Source organism: Macrobrachium nipponense, chromosome 3 (assembly GCF_015104395.2).
Source record: "Macrobrachium nipponense isolate FS-2020 chromosome 3, ASM1510439v2, whole genome shotgun sequence".
Taxonomy (NCBI): Eukaryota; Metazoa; Arthropoda; class Malacostraca; order Decapoda; family Palaemonidae; genus Macrobrachium; species Macrobrachium nipponense.
Window position 1 is genome coordinate 43788060 of NC_087202.1, and position 22593 is coordinate 43810652.

Here is a 22593-nt window from a genome sequence, read left to right on the forward strand (position 1 = left end):
TCTGACGCCCCCTCCACAACACTAGGGGCACGATCACACACTTGCACAGACCCAGTTTCTAAGGCTTTCACTTTAGTCTCAAGAGTACGAAGAGACTCCAAAATCAGAGAATCAGGGCCCGAAGGCAACAACAGGTTTAGGAGATGCAAAATCTACAGGTGTTAGAGCAGGAGAAATATTAGTTCCCTTACCTTTGGTAGAACCACTCCTGGAGAAAGACCTCCTAATCCTATCGCGTTCCAATTTACGCCGACAGGAATCATACACCTTCCACCCATCATCGGTTAATCCATCACATTCATTGCACCGATCATCCACCAAACAAACATGCCCCCTACAACCCATACATACTGTGTGGGGGTCTACCGATGATTTTGGTAGCCTCACCTAACAATCACTCCTCACACACACTCTGAAACTCACTGCACTTGATCCAGACATCACGTTTACAGAAAAGCCAATCCAAAATAAAAAAAAATCCACTATTGCGTATGCCAATCCAACAATCCAGAATCAATAACCAAAAGTCAATCCAAATACTTAAGTACGAGTCAAATCCAAAAATCCTAGGCGGAGGTCTGTAAACAGTTGTTTACCGACCGGCAACAGAAAAAAATATGAATAGAAAATGGGAATGGTTCCTGATATCCGCCTCCCAGCGACGGGAATGGGTACTACCACCTGGCCGCCCCCTGCGTGTGCCGCGAGTTTTGAATTCTGTCGGACGTCAGAAAATACAGCTATATATATATATATCTGTGAGGTAAGTTGCATGAACAAAAAATAATTTCATTCACAAACGATACATTTTGAAGTGATATTTCAACTTGGAAAACACTTCATATAACGTAAAATAACCATGTCTCATATAAATAGAGTATCTATTACAATGGGAAAACACTTCATATAACATAAAATAACCATGTCTCATATAGAGTATCTATTACAATGGGAAGTATTATATAAAGCCCATAAAACGTTTTATAGTGTAAGTAACATGTAGAAAGAAAATTCTAAGAACATTATCAGTTTGCCTTATTTTAACAGATTTGAAACCATTAAATCATGGCTAAAATCCTTTAAGGTCAACCTTCTTTTTCCTATAACAACACACTAAAAGGAATGTTAATAAAAAATGGCCCCAGGGAAAGCAACAATACATATATAAAATTCTGTGTAATGGACTGCCCCTCCTTTTATCTCAGACAGTTGAGCAAAGGCTTAGAAGTAAGATTAAAACAGCATAAGTAATGTCAAAACTGGGCAAAAATCCAATGCAATATTCATTTAAGTGAAAACAACCACTGGATAAATTGGATTGGTAGTTCAGTATTTGCAAGATCAAAAGATATCTTATCATGAAATCTTTTGGAATCTGCCATTATACAACTTACTTCCCATTGTAATTTTAATATTAGTCGTGGCCTGTTTCATTTAGACCCTTGTATCTGTATCATGTTTAAGAATAACCTCAAAGATATAACTACAGACTTAAATACAAATTAGTTGCCTTATAGATATTTTCTTTGTATATGTATGTTTAATATGTTTTGTGAATAAGTTTTTGTTTACCAAGATATGAATGTGGTCAGCTACTGCCCTGTATAATCCTTTAATTGTCTTGTCTATTTGTCTGAGCAGTTGGACTTAATCTTTTTGTTCTTAAATTGTACCCATATTTAAGCTTGTTTGGAAAGGTTACTCATTCTCCAGGTGTGTTGGATTCTAGGTACTAATCTTATAATCCCTGTCATTTATACGACCTTTCCTTATACACTCAGATTCTCATGTAAGTCAATTTGTCTGCTAAGTACAGGACGTTGAGTCCTAAGATCTTACAGCTACTCGGTTGTTTATCTTTCCTTCGTGGCTTACTCCTTTATTTATGCATTTATCACGTTCCAAACTTTCGTGATTCAGTTATACATATTAAGGTAATGTTTATTAATTCTTATTTTATTAAAGAAATGTAATTTCAAAAAATTTGATACTTATTCGTATGGAAATATCAACTAACTTCCAAACTCCCCACCACCAACCATCTGACTTGTAACCAAACGCCCACAACAGTTTTCAGCTTGCACGTTAGAATATTCCTACATACAAGATTCAATACACCATCAAACACAATCTTCCATATTATATACCTCACCTTACATATATGTACTCTAAAATACTTAAAACTACATACATACAACCTAAAAATAAGATTCCAACAAGAACTGGATTAAAAGTTTGTACTTGCATAATATCAAAATTATATTATCAGCAATAATTACTAACTTCATAAGTTGAATTGCAACAAAACCATCAGTAATATTTTTGGCGCCCAACATGGGGCTCGATTAGAATAAGAGTAGGGTACACAATTGGAGATTACGGTGGAGGGAGCAGGTTTGTAAGGTGTTGGGTTAGGTTAAGAGGAGCAAGTTTGAACCAGAAGATCTATAAGATGATGTCCCTGGTAATTATTATAAAGGAACAGCTGGCTGCAGGGATGGAGGCAATGGATAGGAAAATGTGTGAGATGACAAACAAACTGGCTGAAGTAGCTAATAATGAGGCCAGTGTTAGGCAGGGAAGTGAGGATGCTGAGGCTAAAGGTGCAAAGGAGAAAGCAAAGGAGAAAATCCCTAAGACAGGGAAGTTATAATAGCCATGCAAAACCTGTTAGATTTCCTACAGCTAAGCAGTTCAAAAAGATTTTGTTGTACAAAACTAACGCCATTAATCTAAGCAGTAACTGTTACTGCTTTCCTAATCCCAAATGCAATGACCTAAGTTCAGTTAAGAAATTCCAAAGCGCAAACATCTTCTCTAGTAAACTCATACATGACTTATAAAGAACACAATGTTCAATACTGGGACAATAAAGAAAGATATAGCTTATCAAATCCTCAAAATTCAAGTAATATGCCAAGCAAAGACTGAAATCTTATTGCTGAAGTTGTGAAGATGTTTCACAGTGTAAAAAAAAAAAAAAAAAAGGATTTTTAGCAATTCAAAACTTTTTAACTAACCTATATACATATGTTCAATTTGATTACCTCATAGGTTTTCTAATCTTCTCTGAAGGTACCTGGGCTACAATGAAAATCATTTAGGGGCTACACAAGACATTCCAGGTAATGTTTCTAGAATGGTAATGTACTTGTTCTTAATACGTATATTATTAACTACAATTTCTATCATTCATGAAAAAAAATCACTGTCTAAAAAACTTAACATAAAAAAAATCAAATAAATTTTCACTACAATACTCACAACACAACTTCAAGTCAAGGCAATGAAAACATTTATTTCTACAATACTTACATAACCACCAGGCTGTCCTCCATAGGGGGCCTGAGCACTGTATGGTGGAGGATTGGCAGGAGGGTATCCCATTCCTGGCTGTGGTGGATATCCCATGTTAGGTGGAGGCTGGCTTGGATATCCTGGGTTTGGGGCACCGGGAACTGCCCAACCAGGATTCTGTGCCTTGTTTGGGTCCACAGGATATGGGGCTGCCATTCTGTTAAAAGGATAAGTGCAAAACATTAGCAAGCTCTTTACAAGCAGAATATGTATCAGAAATCTTTCTTGAAATACAAAAATAGCTGACACTGAAGGTAAAGTACATAGTGGAACTTACATATAAAAATGAATTTTTATACAGTATTCGCATTCTCTGGTTTCGCGGATTTCTCTCTGAAACATTTCCCATTATTCACGGAAAATCCTGTTTCGTGGTATTTTTCTATGAGAAATATCTACAAATTTCAGTTTTTTTTTTTTTATCAGTTTCATCATAAATACTTTTAGTGATAAAACTATTAAAAAAAGTTATAAAAATTTTTTTGTGGGTTTTTCTCCAGTTTTAACTAACAAAATAGGAGGTTTTAAGCATTTATAAGGGGGTTCCAACTATTCGCGTGTGGTGTGTGTGTGGTGTGGGGGGGGGGGGGTTGGGGGGGGGGGGGGGTTCTGGTACGCATCCCCTGCGAATACAGGGAAAGCACAGTAGTACCTGCATACATGTCAACATGTAAAACATTCATGAGGTCTATAAAATAGTTGCAAGAAATAATTACGTACCATACATAACCATGGAATTATTTTCTTATTCCCTTCTCTATTTTCTATCAGGCCTGAGTGAAACAATAACTGACAAATTGTATCAGTGTCCTTTTCTTAAAAACAATCTTGCATTTGTCTTGAAACCTTTTTAACAAGCATTAAGACAGAGAACTGGTCAAAGCAAAGTCTAGTAGTATTTAAAGGACAGCAACAGCACAAAATATATGAATGACATTACGAAGGATTCCAAAAGGTTAAAAGTTTCTTTTTAACTGCTGCATCTTTTAGCACTCAAGCTAGAGTGCTCTAGATTACAAGGATATAAAATTTGTTTTTGTTCCTGACATGACACACATGTTTTATGAGTCCAGAAACATTGGAAACAATTCAGAGAACATAAATGATTACCATGATCATTAAAATTGACTTTGAATCACTGAGTTTTCATCATCTACTCATTTCTGGAAAATGTAATCTTTCCCTCGCCTCAATTTCTAAGGGAGGTAAGTGTAAGAGTTCAATATAACTACAGGCGGCCCTCGGTTAGCGGCAGGGGTTCAGTCCCTGGCTGCTGATGCTGAGCGACTTTCGACACTAAGCGATTTTTAAGTCTACGGCTGCCGCACACTTTCTTTCGGAATACTATACGTACCAGTTAACAGCACCCTAGACCAGTCGAACGACGCCGTAATCCCGCAATGAGTAAAATTATATTTATGCAGTACAGTACTATATAATTTACTGTACAGTGGACCCCCCATATTCGTGTTCTCCGGATTCACGGATTTCTCTCTGGGACATTTCCCCGCATTATTCGCAGAAAATTTGCACATTCGTGGTATTTTTCTAAGAGAAACATCCACAAATTCCTGTTTTTTTTTTCTTTTTTCAATTTCATCATAAAATGCACTTTTTGTGATAAAACTACTATTAAAAAAAAACAACTACAAAATTTTTTAGTGGGTTTTTCTTGAGTTTTAACTAACAAAATAGGCTGTTTTCAGCATTTTATAGGGGTTCCAACTATTCACGGGTTCTAACTATTCACCGGGGTGTGCGTGTGTGTGTGTGTTACGCATCCCTGCAAATATGGGGGACCACTGTGTAGTATATTATAGTATTATAAATACTGTAAAGTGAAAAAAACCTAGCTTTAATCCTTTGGGTGTCTAGAGTATATAAAGATATAATACGGTTTTATACAGTGTACAGTAGCTGTAGTGTTCAAGTCACGATAATTCGTCTTACGATAATCCGATTTTATGAAAGACCAAATTACAATAGCCTAACTTTATCCCACCTTCTAGTTACATAAGTTCAAAAGCAGCAAGAGAGAATGATGAAAGTATGGTTTTAATGTTATGCTCCTTGCGTAAATGCGTACAGCCATGAACAACCAAACGAGAAAACTTTTTTTCTAAGTACATCCGAATTTGATAACAACATCCATTTGGCTTGTATTTCAATCATCGTACTATAGTACACTATTACCGTAGTTGTTAAAAATGACGTTATGTAGAATAGGACTGAGATATCTTAATGTAATAACTTTATTCACTACAGATCAAAGATCAATACAGATCAAAGATTAACAGGGAAACATACTGTTAAATTTAAACCTAGTTATATCTGAAGCTGAACAAACTGTTCAAGCTGCTAATGACCATTATCGTGCAATGGCAACTAGGATAAAACTCCAGTAAATGTATGCCATCAGACAAACCGTAGATAAAACCCGAGATAAAATCATTTTAACCAAAACTACTGTACTTGAAAGAACACATTTTACTGTTTGTTTCATGCTGATAAAAGATATATATAATGTAAAGTTCTGATTACGATGACATAAAGGAAAATTGCGAACGGAATCACAATTTTTTTTTTCACTAAATAAACATGCCGCCAATGTAATCTGTTAACGAAAAAAAAATTAGTTCACAATCACAACAAGACATATTCAAGTCATATTTCCACCTAAAAACACGCCGTATAAGGAAAAATAACCTTGTCTCATATAAGTCAAGTATATCTAGATATTCCTTTATGCTAACTAGATGCAAGAAAATTTGCTCAGAATTGTATTAAATATGGCAAAACAAACTCGTATTTGCCATCAGCTGATTTCCAAACCAAAACATTGGCCGCTCCACGGAATACTGGCTTAGATTTACTGAAGTAATTTATAATACAATAATATAAGAATAGTACGTACAATATTATTGGATACAGTAAAGTATGTATAACTTTTTAAAAGATTTAAGGAAAAAATGCATATTGCTTTTTCTTCTGTGCTTAATTTTCATAACTATATATGCCATCTACGTAGCAGCGGCATCTTGAGCTCGTACGGTCGTACCTCAATTTTTTGCTCGCGTAACAAAGCAAAAAATTGACAGAGTTGCACAGTTATATTTTGTACTTCTATCCCATGGAAAAACAAACAAATTGTAGTGTTGCAAAATCGAATGTATACAAGACTTTTGTCTTTTAAAATCAATTTATGCAACAATTGTAAATATAATTATAAAAACATGATTCAATGATATAAATAAAAACTTTATTATTCGGGCACGACCGAACCTATTGTTTTCATCATGTGAAGGGCTGTTACAAAGACTTCAAATGGAAATGCCTATTGCCACTGTATCATATTTACATATATATTAAAAAAAAAAAGTTACACATTTTTCATACACATTTTAAACATTAAAGCATGAAAACTTATAACAAAAAGCTGAAGTTTAATTAACAAAATGAGTTATAGTTAGCTCCCAAATTAATAAAATATAACCATGTGAAGTCTTTGTAAATGCAATTTTCGGAAGAGCAGAGGACAAGGAGGAACATAAAAAAACATCCTCTGATAACGTGGCAGGCAGTTACAAAAGCTGCCTTAATTTGTATCATATTTATGTACAAAAATAAAAAATACCCGATACGTAATAAATTTTTTATACACATTCTAGCATGAAGATTTAAATCGACACATTGATTGCTAAATCTGCACTTTTTTTAACTCAATATTTTCGGAGGAATGGCAGGCGGCGGCTCACAAGAATGAATATGAAAAAACATCCTCTTTGATAATTGGAAGGCAGTTTCAAAAGCTGCCTTTGTATCATATTTCAGTGCAGAAATAAAAATACCCTATACGTAATACATTTTCATACACATTTCAAACATAAAAGCATGAACATTTATAAATCAGCATATCCATAGCTAAATTTGCACTTACTTAACTCTATATTTTCGGCATAGAACAGTGTCAGGGGCATTTATTTTACCCTAATATTTATGTAATAACTCTCAACAAAATTTTTTAATATCATTTGCATAACCTTTATGGTCTTAATGGTGTTTCTACAAATGTATGTAATCGTTAGGCATAACGGCGCTAGCGGCGCTGTTAACTGAAAATTGTTCTGTTAAAATACCTTAAAATACCCTGTTTTTTTAATTAATATTTTTGACAATAGCCCTAAAACCGATTCCACTGTTAACTGCAAGCCGCCTGCACAGAGAAAAACATCTACAATGCATTCTACCTTACAATATAAAATAAACTTACACACTATTGTATTTAAGTAATAGCATAGAATATTCATCAACAGCATGTGAAAATTGCTAAAGTAACTGACATAAATAGCCAGCTGCATAAGCAATTTGTATGGCTCTCTAATACTTAGTAGTACAGTACAGCAGTACCACATAACATAACTCTTCTGGAAGTGATGATAAATTATTAATCCAGCTTTATTATAATTAACTTTAATCTCCAAGTACAAAAATACTTCAGGCTGTGTTAATGAAAATCTACTACACTCATAACCTCCAAAAACATATTTGTCTTCACTTTTCAAGATTTCCATACTAATTGGAAACTATTACAAAATACTTATTACAGTGGTATGGTAATAAAGTTGATACTATAGAAATACAATGTACTAATTATTATAAACTACATTACAACACAAATTTTAAAGAGAGAGAGAGAGAGAGAGAGAGAGAGAGAGAGAGAGAGAGAGAGAGAGAGAGAGAGACCTTACCTTACATCTTGTTCAGGTTGCCCCAGGTCCCTCAGTGTGAGGCACCTCTAATGTCTACCAGAGTTGCTAGTACATCTTCCAGTATTTGGATCCTCCAATCTTGGATGGTCTGGGATGCAGCTTAGATATTTGTCAAGCTTATTCTTAAACACATCTACGTTCACTCCTGATATATTCCTCAGATGAGCTGAATAGACGCTCCATTATCGATGCTGGTGCATAGTTGATTAATGTCCTGTGTGCTTTCCTTATTTTTCCTGGTATAGTTTTGGGCACTATTAATCTACCTCTGCTTGCTCTTTCTGATATTTTTAGCTCCATGATGTTTTCGGCAATTCCTTCTATCTGTTTCCATGCCTGAATTATCATGTAGCGTTCTCTTCTCCTTTCTAGACTATATAATTTTAAGGATTGTAGTCTTTCCCAGTAGTCAAGGTCCTTAACTTCTTCTATTCTAGCTGTAAAGGACCTTTGTACACTCTCTATTTGTGCAATATCCTTTTGATAGTGTGAGTACCATATCATATTACAATATTTAAGTGGTCTACGAACATATGTTTTATAAAGCATAATAATGTGTTCAGCTTTTCTTGTTTTGAAGTGCCGTAACAACATTCCCATTTTTGCTTTACATTTTGCCAATAGAATTGCTATTTGATCATTACATAACATGTTCCTATTCATCATCACACCAAGGTCTTTAACTGCTTCTTTATTTGTGATTGTCTCATTTTCCTTCTCTGTCTCCATAATTTATTGATTCAAATTTATCAGGGTTAAATACCATCCTATTTACCTCTGCCCAATCATATACGTACTTTGTTATGGTCTCTTTGTAGTGCGTTCCTATCTTCATCACAAGTAATTTTTAACCATCTTCCTACTTTATCGACTATAATGTTTTCTAATTTTCTTCGCTAATATATTATGTCTACCTTGTCAAAAGCTTTTGCAAAGTCTAGATAAACCACATCTGTTTCATTTCCACTTTTCATATTTTTGTATGTTCTCACGGTGGACTAACAGTTGGGTTTGTGTACTTTTTCTGGGTACGAAACCATGTTGTCCTATGTTAAACAAATTATTTTTTATTAAATGTTTCATAATATTTTTCTTCATTACCCTTTCATATGTGATGTTAAGACTCACAGGCCTATAATTACTTGCCTCTAGTCTTGATGCACTTTTGAAAGTAGGGGTAATATATGCTAATTTGTGCTCATCATAAATCTTGCCTGTATCTACACTTTGCCTTAATAATATTGCAAGTGGCTTTGCGATAGAATGAACTACTTTCTTTAACAAAATAGCAGGGACACCATCAGGCCTTGCAGCAGCTCCATTTTTAATTTCATTAATAGCCTGCACAATATCAGCTTCATTAATATCTATGTCTGCTAGTATTTACTATTTTCATCCCTTACTTCTATATCATTATCTTCATTATCAATTCTAGGGGTGAATTCTCTCTTATATTGTTCTGCCAATAAGTTGCATATTTCCTTTTTTTCATTCGTTAATCTCCCTTCAATTCTTAGAGGGCCTATTTCTATTATTCTTTTATTCATCTTTTTCGCATACGTACGAGTATAATAGTTTGGGGTTTAGCTTCGATATTTACTAGGGTTTTTTCTTCCAAGTCCTGTTTTTCATTTTCTTTTGATTGTATAATCTTTTGTTCTGCATTTTCTACCTTACTTTTTAGTTCTATAACTTTCCATGCATTTTTTTCATTTGCAAGACCTTTTTTCCACTTTCTGATTTTCTGGAACAAGATCCTTCTGTCTCTTGGTATGCATGACTGATGTTTACTTTTCTTCTTCGGTATATATTTATCCACTTTTCTCTAATATCTTATATAATATATCCGTATTTACCCTTATATCATCACTTACAAAAATGTTATCCCAATCTTTGTTTAATTCTTCATTTATTTCTGACCATTATATATTTTTTACTGTAGAGGTTGTATTTTCCATATCCTTCCCACTTTTTCATTTCTTGCTTATCTGTTTTCACTTGCTTTGGAATGGACTGTTAATTTTATGACATTATGGTCTGAAATACTCACATCATATATAAACTATTATTTCTTTAACATAATTCACCTCGTTCACAAATACTAGGTCTAAAGTATTGTCCTTTCTTGTTGCCAGGTGATTTATTTGTTGAATATTCTATTCTAGTAGCATATCTAATAGCTTTTCGAATTGCCTCTTATCTTCTGCACTACTATTACTTTCTTTTTTATATGTATAAATACATATTCGTTCTTTCCAGTCTACAAAAGGAAAGTTAAAGTCTCTGGATAGGAGAATAGTCCAGTCCTAGTGATTTCTACATATATCATCCAATTTTTCTATTATTATGTCAAACTCTTTAGTATTAGGGGTCTATATATTACTATGTTCATTAATTTTTCAGATTCAAATTCTACCACTATTAGTTCACATTCTGAGTTATACTATATTTCTCATATATTTTTTCTTGTTTTTTTTTCTTTCCCATATATTGCGGTTCCCCCTTGATTCCTATTTTTTCTATCTGATCTATAAGTTTGGAACCCTTTTATTTGATCGTCATTCCCAGTCTCTTACCAGGTTACCAGGTTTCACTTATATTCATTATATCTATTTTCTTTTCAATTTGGGTTAGTTCTTCTAAGTACTCTATGTTTCTTTTTGAGTTACTCATAACTAAACCCTGCGCATTCATCACTATGATGGTTTGCGTGTTTTCTCCTTCATTTAATATAGGTAATAATAAGGATTTTCCCATGTCTCTTTCCTGTTCTGGTATGTTGTTTTCTTCATTTCCAGAAATTCTGACATTAAAAAATCCAACTTTTCCATAATATTTGATCTTCCTTCATCATAATTATTCCTTTTGTGTCTGAATCTGCAATTTTCTCCGTATCTGCAATATCCTCTTGCATCATAAATACAGTTCTTCTCTCTTGAACTGTTGCTGATGCTTGGAAATATTTTGTTGACACACCATATCGCGGTGATGGCTTGCTTTTTTCCTTCACCTGATATTCTTTGTTCCTCTCTTTATTTGTTTCTTTCTTATTTTGGATTTCATTATTTGATTGATAATTTATTTGATTTTGATTCATGGCTACAGGGTGCATATATTTACATTTTTTGTCGAACTTACATCCTTCTCCTTCTTTTAGGTTTTTGCATATTTTTGGATGTAGATCTCTGCAATCATCCTCATAGCCGTCTAGGTATGCACATTTACCATAGATTTCATAGTTGTGACATACCTTGGGATGTTTGTAGTAACGTCTTTCTCCGAATCTGCAATTCCCTCATTTCAAAAGGTTGCAGACTGTCTTTCTTGTCTATTTTTTCCTCTTTCCCATCAGTGTGCAGATCTGGATAAAGCCTCTTCGGGATTTTCTTTTGTGTTGTCATGTCGTAATTTATTTCTTCGTATGTATGCTGCTTGAATGCCTCATATGTAGTATCAATGAGTATCTCTGCATCCATACTTTTATCTTGTTCTTTGTTTTCCTTATTTTTTTCTGTCATTTCAGTTTTGTTTACTTCTCTTCTGTTTTCCTCTTCTTCTTCCTCTTCTTCTTCATCCTCAACTATTTGTACATTCAAGTCTTGATTTAATAACATTGTCTATCCATGATAGACATGTTGAGCAAAATATTCTAGTATCCTTTCTCATATCTTGCATTACTTCAGCACATTGAGGATGTGTCAGAATGTTGCATGCAGAGCATTTTCTGATCAGGTTTTGTGGATTAACTATGCTATACCACACCTTACACAGTTTGCATGCTTTTGGCATTCTTTTTCCTATTGCATCAATTAGGATATTTACAATGTTCGCCTTATTCATTTTCTTTGTCGGAATATGTTGATTTATGTATATTTTCTTTATGAGTCTCTTGACCACTTGGATTTTATTTGGAACTTCTTCAATTATTTTCAAGATGTTTTCTGTTGATTTGTTCCAGTTTGAAGAATCATATCCTTCTAATATATCTATGAATGCTTTTGTATCTTTTTGGTTAGGGCTGTTGTTGATCTCATAGATGAGAAATGCCAGCTCCCTTCCTGCTACCTCAACGTCTTGCGAATCTGCTAAACACGCTAAATTTTGCCATTTTTTTCCACAGTTGGAACTTACTGCCATCTTGATCAGATTTACAGTATTTCACTTGATAAACTAACTTAGTAGATGCTTTATACTACTATTTTCACACTAATCTTATCACCGACAGTTCACGAACACTTCTAGATATTTATAAATTTCCAGACGTATGTTAAACGCGAGATATCTGTTGATTAATCAGACTGTGCGCGGTAACGTCTCACCAAGCAGAGAGAGAAGAGAGAGAGAGAGAGAGAGAGAGGAGAGTTGCGAGAGAGGAGAGAAGAGAGAGAGAGAGAGAGAGAGAGAGAGAGAGAGAGAGAGAGAGAGTGCATGTGTAATATTTCAACTATTAATTCTACTATGTACTTGTAAAGAAAACAAAACTATCTTCTTAAACGGCTATGCACTGAATCATCAAAATAAGATAACTTCCAAGATATCATCATCAGCCTCCTGCCCTAATTAATTAAGAGTACTATGTTAAAACAACTAACTATTAAATGTACATGACAATCCACGTGCCACAAAGAGATAAGCTCAAGTGAAGTGGAGATGGTATCAATCACTTCACACAAGACCCTTGAAATTTATGCCTATCACTGACTGAGAAGCCATAACGTTTCTCATTAACTCCTAAAATAGTATTTTCTCTAATAAATCAGACATTCTAGCTAATATTTTAAACTTTCTTGGTAATATTTTATATACCTCATGTAGTATACCATCTTCATAATCAGATAAACCCTACTTTAGAAGGCTGCATGTTTCCTCTTTTTAGACAGGCTGGTGAAGAATATTAAATTTTTTAGTCAAATATTAAATAACGTAGTCTATACAAAAAATATATACGTATCTGCATTAATCCTTTCAAATGTGACCTAGATTAATCCTTCATTTCCCATTTATGACTGTTATGGTTGCCACTAAGTTTGACTATAAATTTGCAGTCACTATACACACTCCCTAATGGTTCTGTAAAGACAGATGACACGTTCATATTTAAATTCCCAGGAATAAAACTGAGGTAAGTGGAGGGGGACACATACAGTATTGAAATTTTCAGATTTTGAAATTCTAACCCCACATCATAACATTATTTGAAAACAGGAACGTGTACACTGTAACGGCAACATACTGTGCAGTGGATGCCTTGTGAGTTTCTAAAAGTTTTGCAATCTTGGGTATTCATGCTCTCCATTTTAGGAACACATTCTAAACTAGGAAAGTCTATTATAAATTACCTTTTCTTTTTCATGGAAGGCAAAACTCCAGATAATGCCCAAACTTCACACACACGCTCTACCTCAATCTGGCATTAAAAAAATAATTATAAATTCATAAAAAGACTAAGAGAATCTTGTATTTCGTGCAACACTGGTTCTTAGTCAACAAACAAATCTATGGTACATTGAGACTGCACTGACCACAGTCTTCAAAGGTAGTATATTATTGGAATACACACTGAAACATATGAAATTAGATTGGCCTTGCCTGCTGAATGCAACGCAAATGTAACTAATAATTTACACAATAATTCTATCATTCAATTACTTCTCATTTCTGCAACAGTAAATATACTAAGTGCTGTATACAATTATTTAATTTTAAAGTTATTGAGGATAAATTGTTATATTCCTGCAAAAGAACAAAATCGTTTTTAAAAGTGGATATACTTAACCCTTTAACGCCGATTGGACGTATTAAACATTGACAAAAATTGTCTGTCAGGTGCCGATTGGACGTATGGTACATCGACGAAAAACGGAAAACTAGTTATAGGCCTACTAGGTGAAAACTTTTGAATCGCGCCTTGGGGGATGCTGGGAGCTCACGGATCAAGACGTTTTGTTTACATTCGTTGCCCAGGCGCGCAAGCGCAAATTTCTTTCTTCTCACACTAAAAAGCATCAGTGACACATCTCAGAAATTATTTTGTAACTTTGACATAATTTTTGCACCATTTCATATTAGCCGTTACATGGAGTATTATATATGAAAATGTGCGCAATTTTATGTAGAATACAACAAAAAACAACTCATGGTTCTAACTTTTATCAGTTTTGAAATATTTTCATATAAATAACGATAAGTGCAAAAATTTCAACCTTCGGTTAACTTTGACTCTTACCGAAATGGTAGAAAAATGCAATTGTAAGCTAAAACTCTTATATTCTAGTAATATTCAATCATTTACCTTTATTTTGCAACAAATTGGAAGTCTCTAGCACAATATTTTGATTTATGGTGAATTTATGAAAAAACTTTTTCCCTATGTCCGAGCGCTAACTCTTCCGAAAAAATCATAAATTTTTTCGTCCGATTATCGTAATGTTTGCACCATTTTAAATTAGCCGTTACATAAAGTTTTATATATGGAAATGTCCACAATTTTATGTAGAATACAACAAAAAACAATCTATGGTTGTAGCTTTTATCAGTTTTGAAACATTTTCACATAAATAACGATAAATAGAAAAAATTCGTCCTTCGGTCAAATTTAACTCGACTGAAATGGTAAAAAACTGCAATTGTAAGCTACAACACTTAAAGTCTAGTAATATTCAATCAATTACCTTCCTTTGGCAACAAACGGGAAGTCTCTAGCACAATATTTAGATTTATGGTGAATTCTTGAAAACTGCTTTTTTTTATGTCCGCGTGTTACGAATTCTAGCATCATTTTGTGCTAGAATTTTCTCTGTGTTGCCTCGATCGTTTTACAATGTGTTATATACCAAAATGATCGCAAATTAACTAGTTAGCTTTAACCGTTTTGCTCACAGCACGATTCGTATACAATTATATATGAAATTTTTTTTTGCGCTGTCATATATCCCAATATTTATATATGATAATGATATTTTTTCATTTCTGATGGTTGCATACTAAACTTCAGGCAATGACAAAAAAAGGAGCCAAAAATGAACTCTTAATCTTAAAAACTAAGCGTGCTGTGATTTTTTGAAAAAAACATCTTTTCTGCTTCGGCGTTTAAGGGTTAATAGCAGATGCACAAAAACTGCTGCACATATATGTACAGACTAACTGTCCTTACCAAAGACAAACCCAAAAAGAAAATAAAAGATAATGTCAATGAAGTTTTATCAAGTAGTATATTGTTTGTTTGTATGGTGTTTTTATGTTGCATGGAACCAGTGGCTATTCAGCAACAGGACCAACAGCTTTACGTGACTTCTGAACCACGTTGAGAGTGAACAACAGACAATGGGTCACAGTTCCACTGACAGCTATAGAATATCATGAGACTCATTACTGATACCTAATGCTATTTTTGCCACAAATAATAGATAAGGCAATTTAATATACATATCAGCAAAATTACTTTACAAAGTGATTCATCTGGGAGAAATGACCCTCAAGGATACTAAAACTCCACTGTATCTACTAACTAGGCTAGCAGCTGTAATAATATGTAATATGTATTCCAAATTTAATATACAGTGGGCCCCACGTATTCGCGTTCTCTGGATTCGCGGATTTCTCTTGGGAACGTTTCCCCGCATTATTCGCGGAAAATTCGCGCATTCACGATATTTTTCTAGGAGAAATATCCACAAATTCCTGGGTTTTTTTTATCAATTTCATCATAAACTGCACTTTTTGTGATAAAACTATTAAAAAACTAAATATGAAAATTTTTAGTGGTTTTTCTTGAGTTTTAACTAAGAAAATAAGCTGTTTTTAGCATTTTTATAGGGGTGCCAAACATTCGCAGGTTCTAACTATTCATAGGTGTGTGTGTGTGTTCTGGTACACATCCTCCCGCAAATACGGGGGACCACTGTATATCTCCATATAATACGTTTTATTTAGATATGAGGCCAAACAAAAAAATCGCTTCTTTCAATATGACGAATACTACCAGAAATGAAAACCAAAGATTAAGAACTTAAACAAAAGGACACCGTGACTATGTATATTAGATTTCATCTTTAATTTGCTTTTCTGTTCATACAGCTGTGTTATCAGTGAGAAGATCTAGTTTAATCTAAACCAACCAACCATGAAGAGTAATCATTAATAATTTGACATCAGGTTTATCTTAAACTAACCTGGGGTCTAAACCGTATAAGTAAACAGGCAAGTTAAATACTGTAAATTTATATATTGTTAGCCCCAGTAGTAATTACAATAACCAAAGCCTACTACACACAAATATAACAATTAATCCATTTCATACTACTGTACTTGTACTGATATTAACAAGTATGTTGAACAGTTTATTAATGAAACAAAGCGATAATGCAATAATGACATGGAGTAGTATATATTAGAAAGGGAAAGGACAAAGGAACAGTTATAGCCTTGTCTAAACCAAGGACTTTTATACTTATCTAAACCTCTCATTCAAAATAATTAGCAACAAAATTGAAGTTCAACTTTATTACTACATATTTCTATTTCAGTAAAATGATCAGCTACAGAGGACATGTCATCATCTCTTCTTTTTTTCAAGATTCATAAAACCAGCACAATAAAATATTTTTACTAGCCTGATAATGATATTGGAATAGTTTGCAAACGAAAGTAGATTTCCAAGTGGCTTGCTGACAGTTCAAATAAAGCTTTTTCTTCATGAAACAGGATCCTCAAAAGATAATGACCCTTCTGTTGACATAAACTTTGAATATATTGCAATTTCCATAGCATTATACATCATGTGGGTCACGGTGGTATAATATATTGTGGTAAATATCCAAAGTACAATAATTCTCATTTTGTGGTGTTTTAAACATCTGGATGTGTTCTGAACTTCCTGTAACTAGAATCACTAATGTAACCATAATGCTGCTAATTGAAGATAATTTACCTGAAGTCTTTCATAAGGGATACAAGTTACCTTCAGCAAAAGCTGAAGCGTGGCAACAAGGACAAGGGTAGGGTTGGGTAAGCTTTTCAAGTTTGAATATATTTTTGAAATATCCAAAATTTACTATAGTATTTGCAATCTGTTCCCACATAATACCATCCTTTGTAGGATAAATAATTTTCAAGTGAAGGTACTTTCTGAAGAACATTACTGGGAGCTTCACCCTGTACTGCCAGTATAGCCTGGCATATGATATCAAAGTTGTCAGGATCCAGTGCCAGAGTTCGGTTTCCTTGTATCCTTGCCCTGGGAATTTAGAGGAGCCAAGTTTGCAGTGTACAGCTGAAGGCAGCAATATTATTGCAATTAAAACCAAAGATAGCATAGTTCTCTAAGATGGGGGAATCATAGCTACTTACGACAGCTAGTCAGATAAGAACACAAAACTGGTATTGCAGTGCTATCCACCTGCCCTCAGTACCTATGAAATTTGACTGCCAGGGATTGGGCAAAACCCTTTGCTTCATGGGCCCCCAACCAGGGTATGGAGCCATCTCTCTCAACCTCTATAGCTTGTGTCAAGACAGTAGCTGACGCCAGACTGTAGCTGTTGCCCAGCGAACTGGGCATCAGACGAACTAGAAGATCAGGATCACTTGGTAAGAAAACAAAATGAGGAGGACAATTATACTTCCTGCAGGACTATGTGGAATGGAAGTAAAGGACAAGTGAGTCTGAAAGCTAAGGAGGAAGAGGTTGCTCTGATGTCTTTGGCTTTCACTTCAAAAGGAGGTAAAATTTTCTCCTTGTGCATTAAAAAAAGAAGCCCTTATAAGGATGTGATCTTAGTCCAATCCTGTTCAGGTAAAACCTGAAAGTTGAAACTGGACAGAAGGTTCGCTCTTCTTCAGAGCCAATGATGTCCACCAATTTCCTAAGGGAGAAAGAACGGATCTAGAACTTGAATGGGTCCTCGTTATTGGCTAACAATCACAGGGTTAATGAGGAAAAAATGCATCTTTCTGTGAAAAGACCTTCTCTAAACAATGGGTTGGATCTCACTTGTGTGTCCTAGTCAAAGCCAGAGGCCACTTGGAAGGGTGTCTTCCATGTATGGTTGTAGAGAAGAGGAACAAGGGATCAAACAAGGGACTTGTCAGTCATTCAAAATACATCCAGGTTCCAGGAGACCAGAATTCCTTCATCACTTGGATGCTACTCATTCTCGCCAGCTTATGTGTCCAGGCATCAGAGGATTTCCTTGTTGAAGGTTTTTAGTGTCTGTGGTAACAGACCTGCACAACACTTGCAGTAGGTACTAATTACTGTATATATTTGAACTATCAAAGTACTTAGGTATCATGTAAGCATTTTTAGATATTCTTTTGGTGTTTGAACATCCAAAATATATATATTTTTAAATAATGTTACACAAATCCTTTGTGCAGGCTATATATAATTAATTTTTAAAACTTATTAAAAAAATTAACTGTAATTTTTCTCTCCATACTCAAATCAACAGCCTAATGTTGTATGTTACCATTGTTAAAATTATCTGTTCAACATAAACGGGGACTTCAGTAATTGTATTAACAGGGACTACAGTAATTGTATTAACAGAGTCGATTATACTGGAACTTTATAATAATCTACCTAACAAACCACTCCAAAATATATTGAACAAAACAGTAAGATTAGCATGGGCATTGCATATCAAGGCAAGATTACCCATGTACCGAGTTGTATTGGCTTCTATCAATTCCCCTTGTATTGTTTATGTTATAATGGCTCCCTTTCAAAGCTATGAGAGCCTTATGTATAAAATAAGCCTATCTGCAATGAATCATCCAGCTACCAAGACTGATTGTCTAATATATTAAAAAAAAAAACTTGCTATGTATAGGCCTAATACAGCAAATGGACAGTCAACTCAAGATTAGTTATACAGATGTTATGAAGTTGTTTGGCCTAAGCCTAGAAGGATTAAAAATGGTATTAGTCATGAAGCCCTGATATTTGCAGCCCAAAAGTTCACAATAAGTTCCCTCTTGATGTTTGAACTGAACATAACAAACTATTCAAGAAATTAGTACTGAAGAATTTCTTATCCACTGAGAACTATGAGCGCGTATTTGTAGTTAATATGAAGTATGCCTCATGCTATATCTCTACTACTATTGTGCATAAGACATATGAACCTGCAAGTCTAACAGAGCACTTTTGGTGGATGGAGCCCAAAAATAATGATGCCATTGTAAACTGTAACCTGTAATACAATGTTGGGGTTACCATCATGATCCCAAGTGACTAGCCTATAGTCTCTCATGCACTCAAAGATCACTAAGGTGTGGCCAGATAGAAAAAGCAATGTAGCCATACCTATTTAGCCATTTAAATTTTTTCTTGGTAAGGGCCAATACATACAGGCTAATGTAGTTCTGGTGAGATCACCTGAGAAATGTACAGAGATGAGAAATTTACGTTTTATTTTTTAAGTTTTTACTTTTATCCTTGATGGGCTGGTACTAAACTTGGAAGCTTCAAGGGGTTCAAGGTTTGGGCACATGGGGAAAAATAAATTATGAGAATGCATGAGAGAGATTGTATGCGCCTGGGTTAGGTAAGATTGGTTTGGATGTAGCAAAGTGGTAGTAAGTTGGCTAGGTCGATGGCCTACAGAGTTTGTGGCTGCTGAGTTGGGGAAGACTTTGCTGGAGAGCAACTGGGAACTGGAGTCAAACCTCAAGCAACAACAGGCTGTCATTGAGGATCAACTTCAAGAAACTGAGTAATTGAGTAAGCAGACAGCTGCATTGAGGGAGATCAACAATTCCAGGCTACACATCTACAAACAGCTGGAATTATCAATTCAGGAAGTAAAAAAGAAGAACCACAGGCTCTCTGCAAAGGAGCTCCTGACAAGAGGAAAATAAAAAGTTTTTGCAACATCATTGAAATATTAGGATTAAGGAATTAAGTTTACGTTCTTAGGCGGTCAGGGTAATATCAAGTTAGGCTTTGTTAGGTATTAGAGAATAAGATTATATTAAGTTGTGTACTGTAAGGTTAATGTTAATAAATCAGGTTAAGGAGAATCAGTGTTTTATTAAAAAATCCTTACAAATCTGTTCCCATTAGTATTCTGTTCCAATTGTGAAACTTGAAAAGCACCCACAATGATAAAAAAAAACCGAGGTTTGGCAGTATAGGCAAAAAATAACGATAGAACTAGGGAACAGCTTTGCATGGTGTATTATCTTCGAAATTGATTTTTCCTATTAGTATTTTGGTTGCTTATTAAGAATTTGCCATTATATTTTGTTGGTCAACTATAATTAATCTGTAACCTCAAACTGATATGTTATTGTATGCTGGCAATCCTAGAATGCTAGGGCTCATGCACAGAGTTCTAGGGGAGCTTTTGACAAAAATTGGAGTTTCCTTCCTATGCCCCCACCTAAGTAGCTAACACGGCCTAGCTTGATAGGTTAGGTTAGATTAGTTCCATTTATAACAAATTTTCTTAGCCAATCCCTTCTTGAACATATGGCTCCCACATGCCTTGCATAGTATGCGCCGAACCATCCCAGGGTGGCTATCATAGCATGTCGGTTCAGTCTCCCAGTGTTTGGCCCAATACGAAAGATGAGAGGATAAAAACTGACCGAAAATAAACACCACCACCTACTTCATGAACAACACTAAAAGTACAATAAAAACAGTTTCTATGATAATATTCAAGGTAATAAACTGCGGAGCCATTCCTCAGATTTACCAAAATTAAGCCAAATCTCAAGGGGAAAAAAAAAAATCAGGTTGCCACTGAAAATGCCTAATAACGAACTTACTTTAGCGACCTGATTCCTAACAGTCGCAACTCGCTGGGCAGAACATTTACCACCTTTCAATTATTTTTACAGCTTTTAGCTATTTACAATATTCATCCTGCCATCTTTTGTTAATTTTCCATTCATCTCCAAAGGGCTGATACTAAACATAGTGCCCAGTTTGACGGGGTGAGGTGATAGGCTACTCTTTAGTTTTACTAGAGTAAACGACCAAGCGGTGACATATTGGCTCGCAGAAAAATCACCTTCACTTGATTTTTAAGTTGCCTATACTAATGAAAGTATGAGATGTCTTATTCCCAGGGCCATGTTTTGAACAGAAATGCATTTCTACCTTGTAATCTGTGGCTTTATCCTTACTGACATCACAACAAACTCCAAAGTGCTTATTTGATTGTAATTATAAACATTTTGTTCTTGATACACTACAAATTCCACTTGAAATATGTGTTTGTTTACAGCAAACCTGGCGAGAACAATTTAAGTACATATTACTATTTTTTACTTTAAAAAAAAATAATCATGGCTGAAATAAATGTACCCTTAAATGACTGCATTCTAGGACTAGAGTCCCAGAGAGCGATGCAATCAGCACTGGTCCAGCCATTTTTCTGTTTTCGCTCCATAAAAAATTAATGGGGCCCAACTTTGAAACGGCCAGAAAATCAACAAAAGAGGAAAGTTAACATATAGACCCATACATTTTGATTGAGAAAAATACTAAATATATACTACAATTGTATGTAAAAAATACTTTTTGATTATCTAAAATATTAAATTACAACTAGGGTTAATGATCAAGTGGCCACCTTCCACTAAAATACTTGAATTCACCGCCATGAGCATCAGTCAGAAGTTAGTGGCCCATCCCAGCAGCACACCGAGACCTCTACACTCCTCTCAAAGTGTTTTCTCATAAATTACAAAATAATGGCTTAATTCAAGTGCTTTTCAGGAAGTGGCTGCTATGTCACTGCTCGGTCATTTGCCCTACTCAGCATGTTCATATTTTATATGACATCATATAAATACTTAGGTTTCTTAATCAATTTAAATGGATCTACATATCAACTTCCCTATATTATTAACAATTTTATGGTCTTTAAATTTGGCCTTTTAATTTCTTATGACAATAAATCTTTGTCATAGCCCATGCCCGGGTGATCCATGACCTCCGATGGCATGGCCACGGAACGCTATGGCAAATGGCATATATACAATGCATTATTTAAGATCAAATTATAATTAGAATAAGATACCATTAGTATTGGAAATTCATAAATTTACATTCTAAGTATTCAAAATCTTCACTTTTAATCATACAAGAATAAGTACTATGTATCTAGTGCATAGGCAACCCATAAAATTCACTAGGTTTCTCCTGGCCACATCTCAAACAGCGTCATAGTTTCCCATTGCTGTAAGGAAACTGTACCTGCCTCTCCTATGGGTACAAATGTTTAGTAGATTTAGCACAGGAAATGGGCAGTTTGTTTTATTCAATGACTCAGCAAACACTGAGATGGCATAAAAATTTTTGGGTAATTCTCTTTTTTTGAGTGTGACATGGTGGCAAGTTAGCATGGAGCATGGTTTCACCCTCATTAACCTCTGTTTATTAGGAAATTATGCCTTATTTTGTAATTGAGGAGAAAACTCTGTAGATCTTAGCCCGTATACCGCAGTGAAC

The 22593-nt window shown here is 34.7% G+C and overlaps 1 protein-coding gene across 6 annotated transcripts in view; it reads right to left on the reverse strand.

Moving 5' to 3' along the window:
* LOC135221721 (protein lifeguard 1-like) overlaps positions 1 to 22593 on the reverse strand; it is a 236798-nt gene that overhangs the window by 212352 nt on the left and 1853 nt on the right. For 4 of the 6 annotated variants that reach the window (XM_064259506.1, XM_064259510.1, XM_064259509.1 and 1 more), the window contains exons 1-2: positions 13466 to 13494; positions 3316 to 3514 (exon numbers count right to left, since the gene is read on the reverse strand). In XM_064259506.1, coding sequence (XP_064115576.1) covers positions 3316 to 3514; positions 13466 to 13479 — 213 coding nt within the window. In that variant the 5' untranslated portion in view covers positions 13480 to 13494. Of the gene's footprint in view, positions 1 to 3315; positions 3515 to 13465; positions 13495 to 22593 lie in introns of those variants that run through there. The other 2 variants (XM_064259507.1, XM_064259508.1) reach the window with 1 other exon arrangement.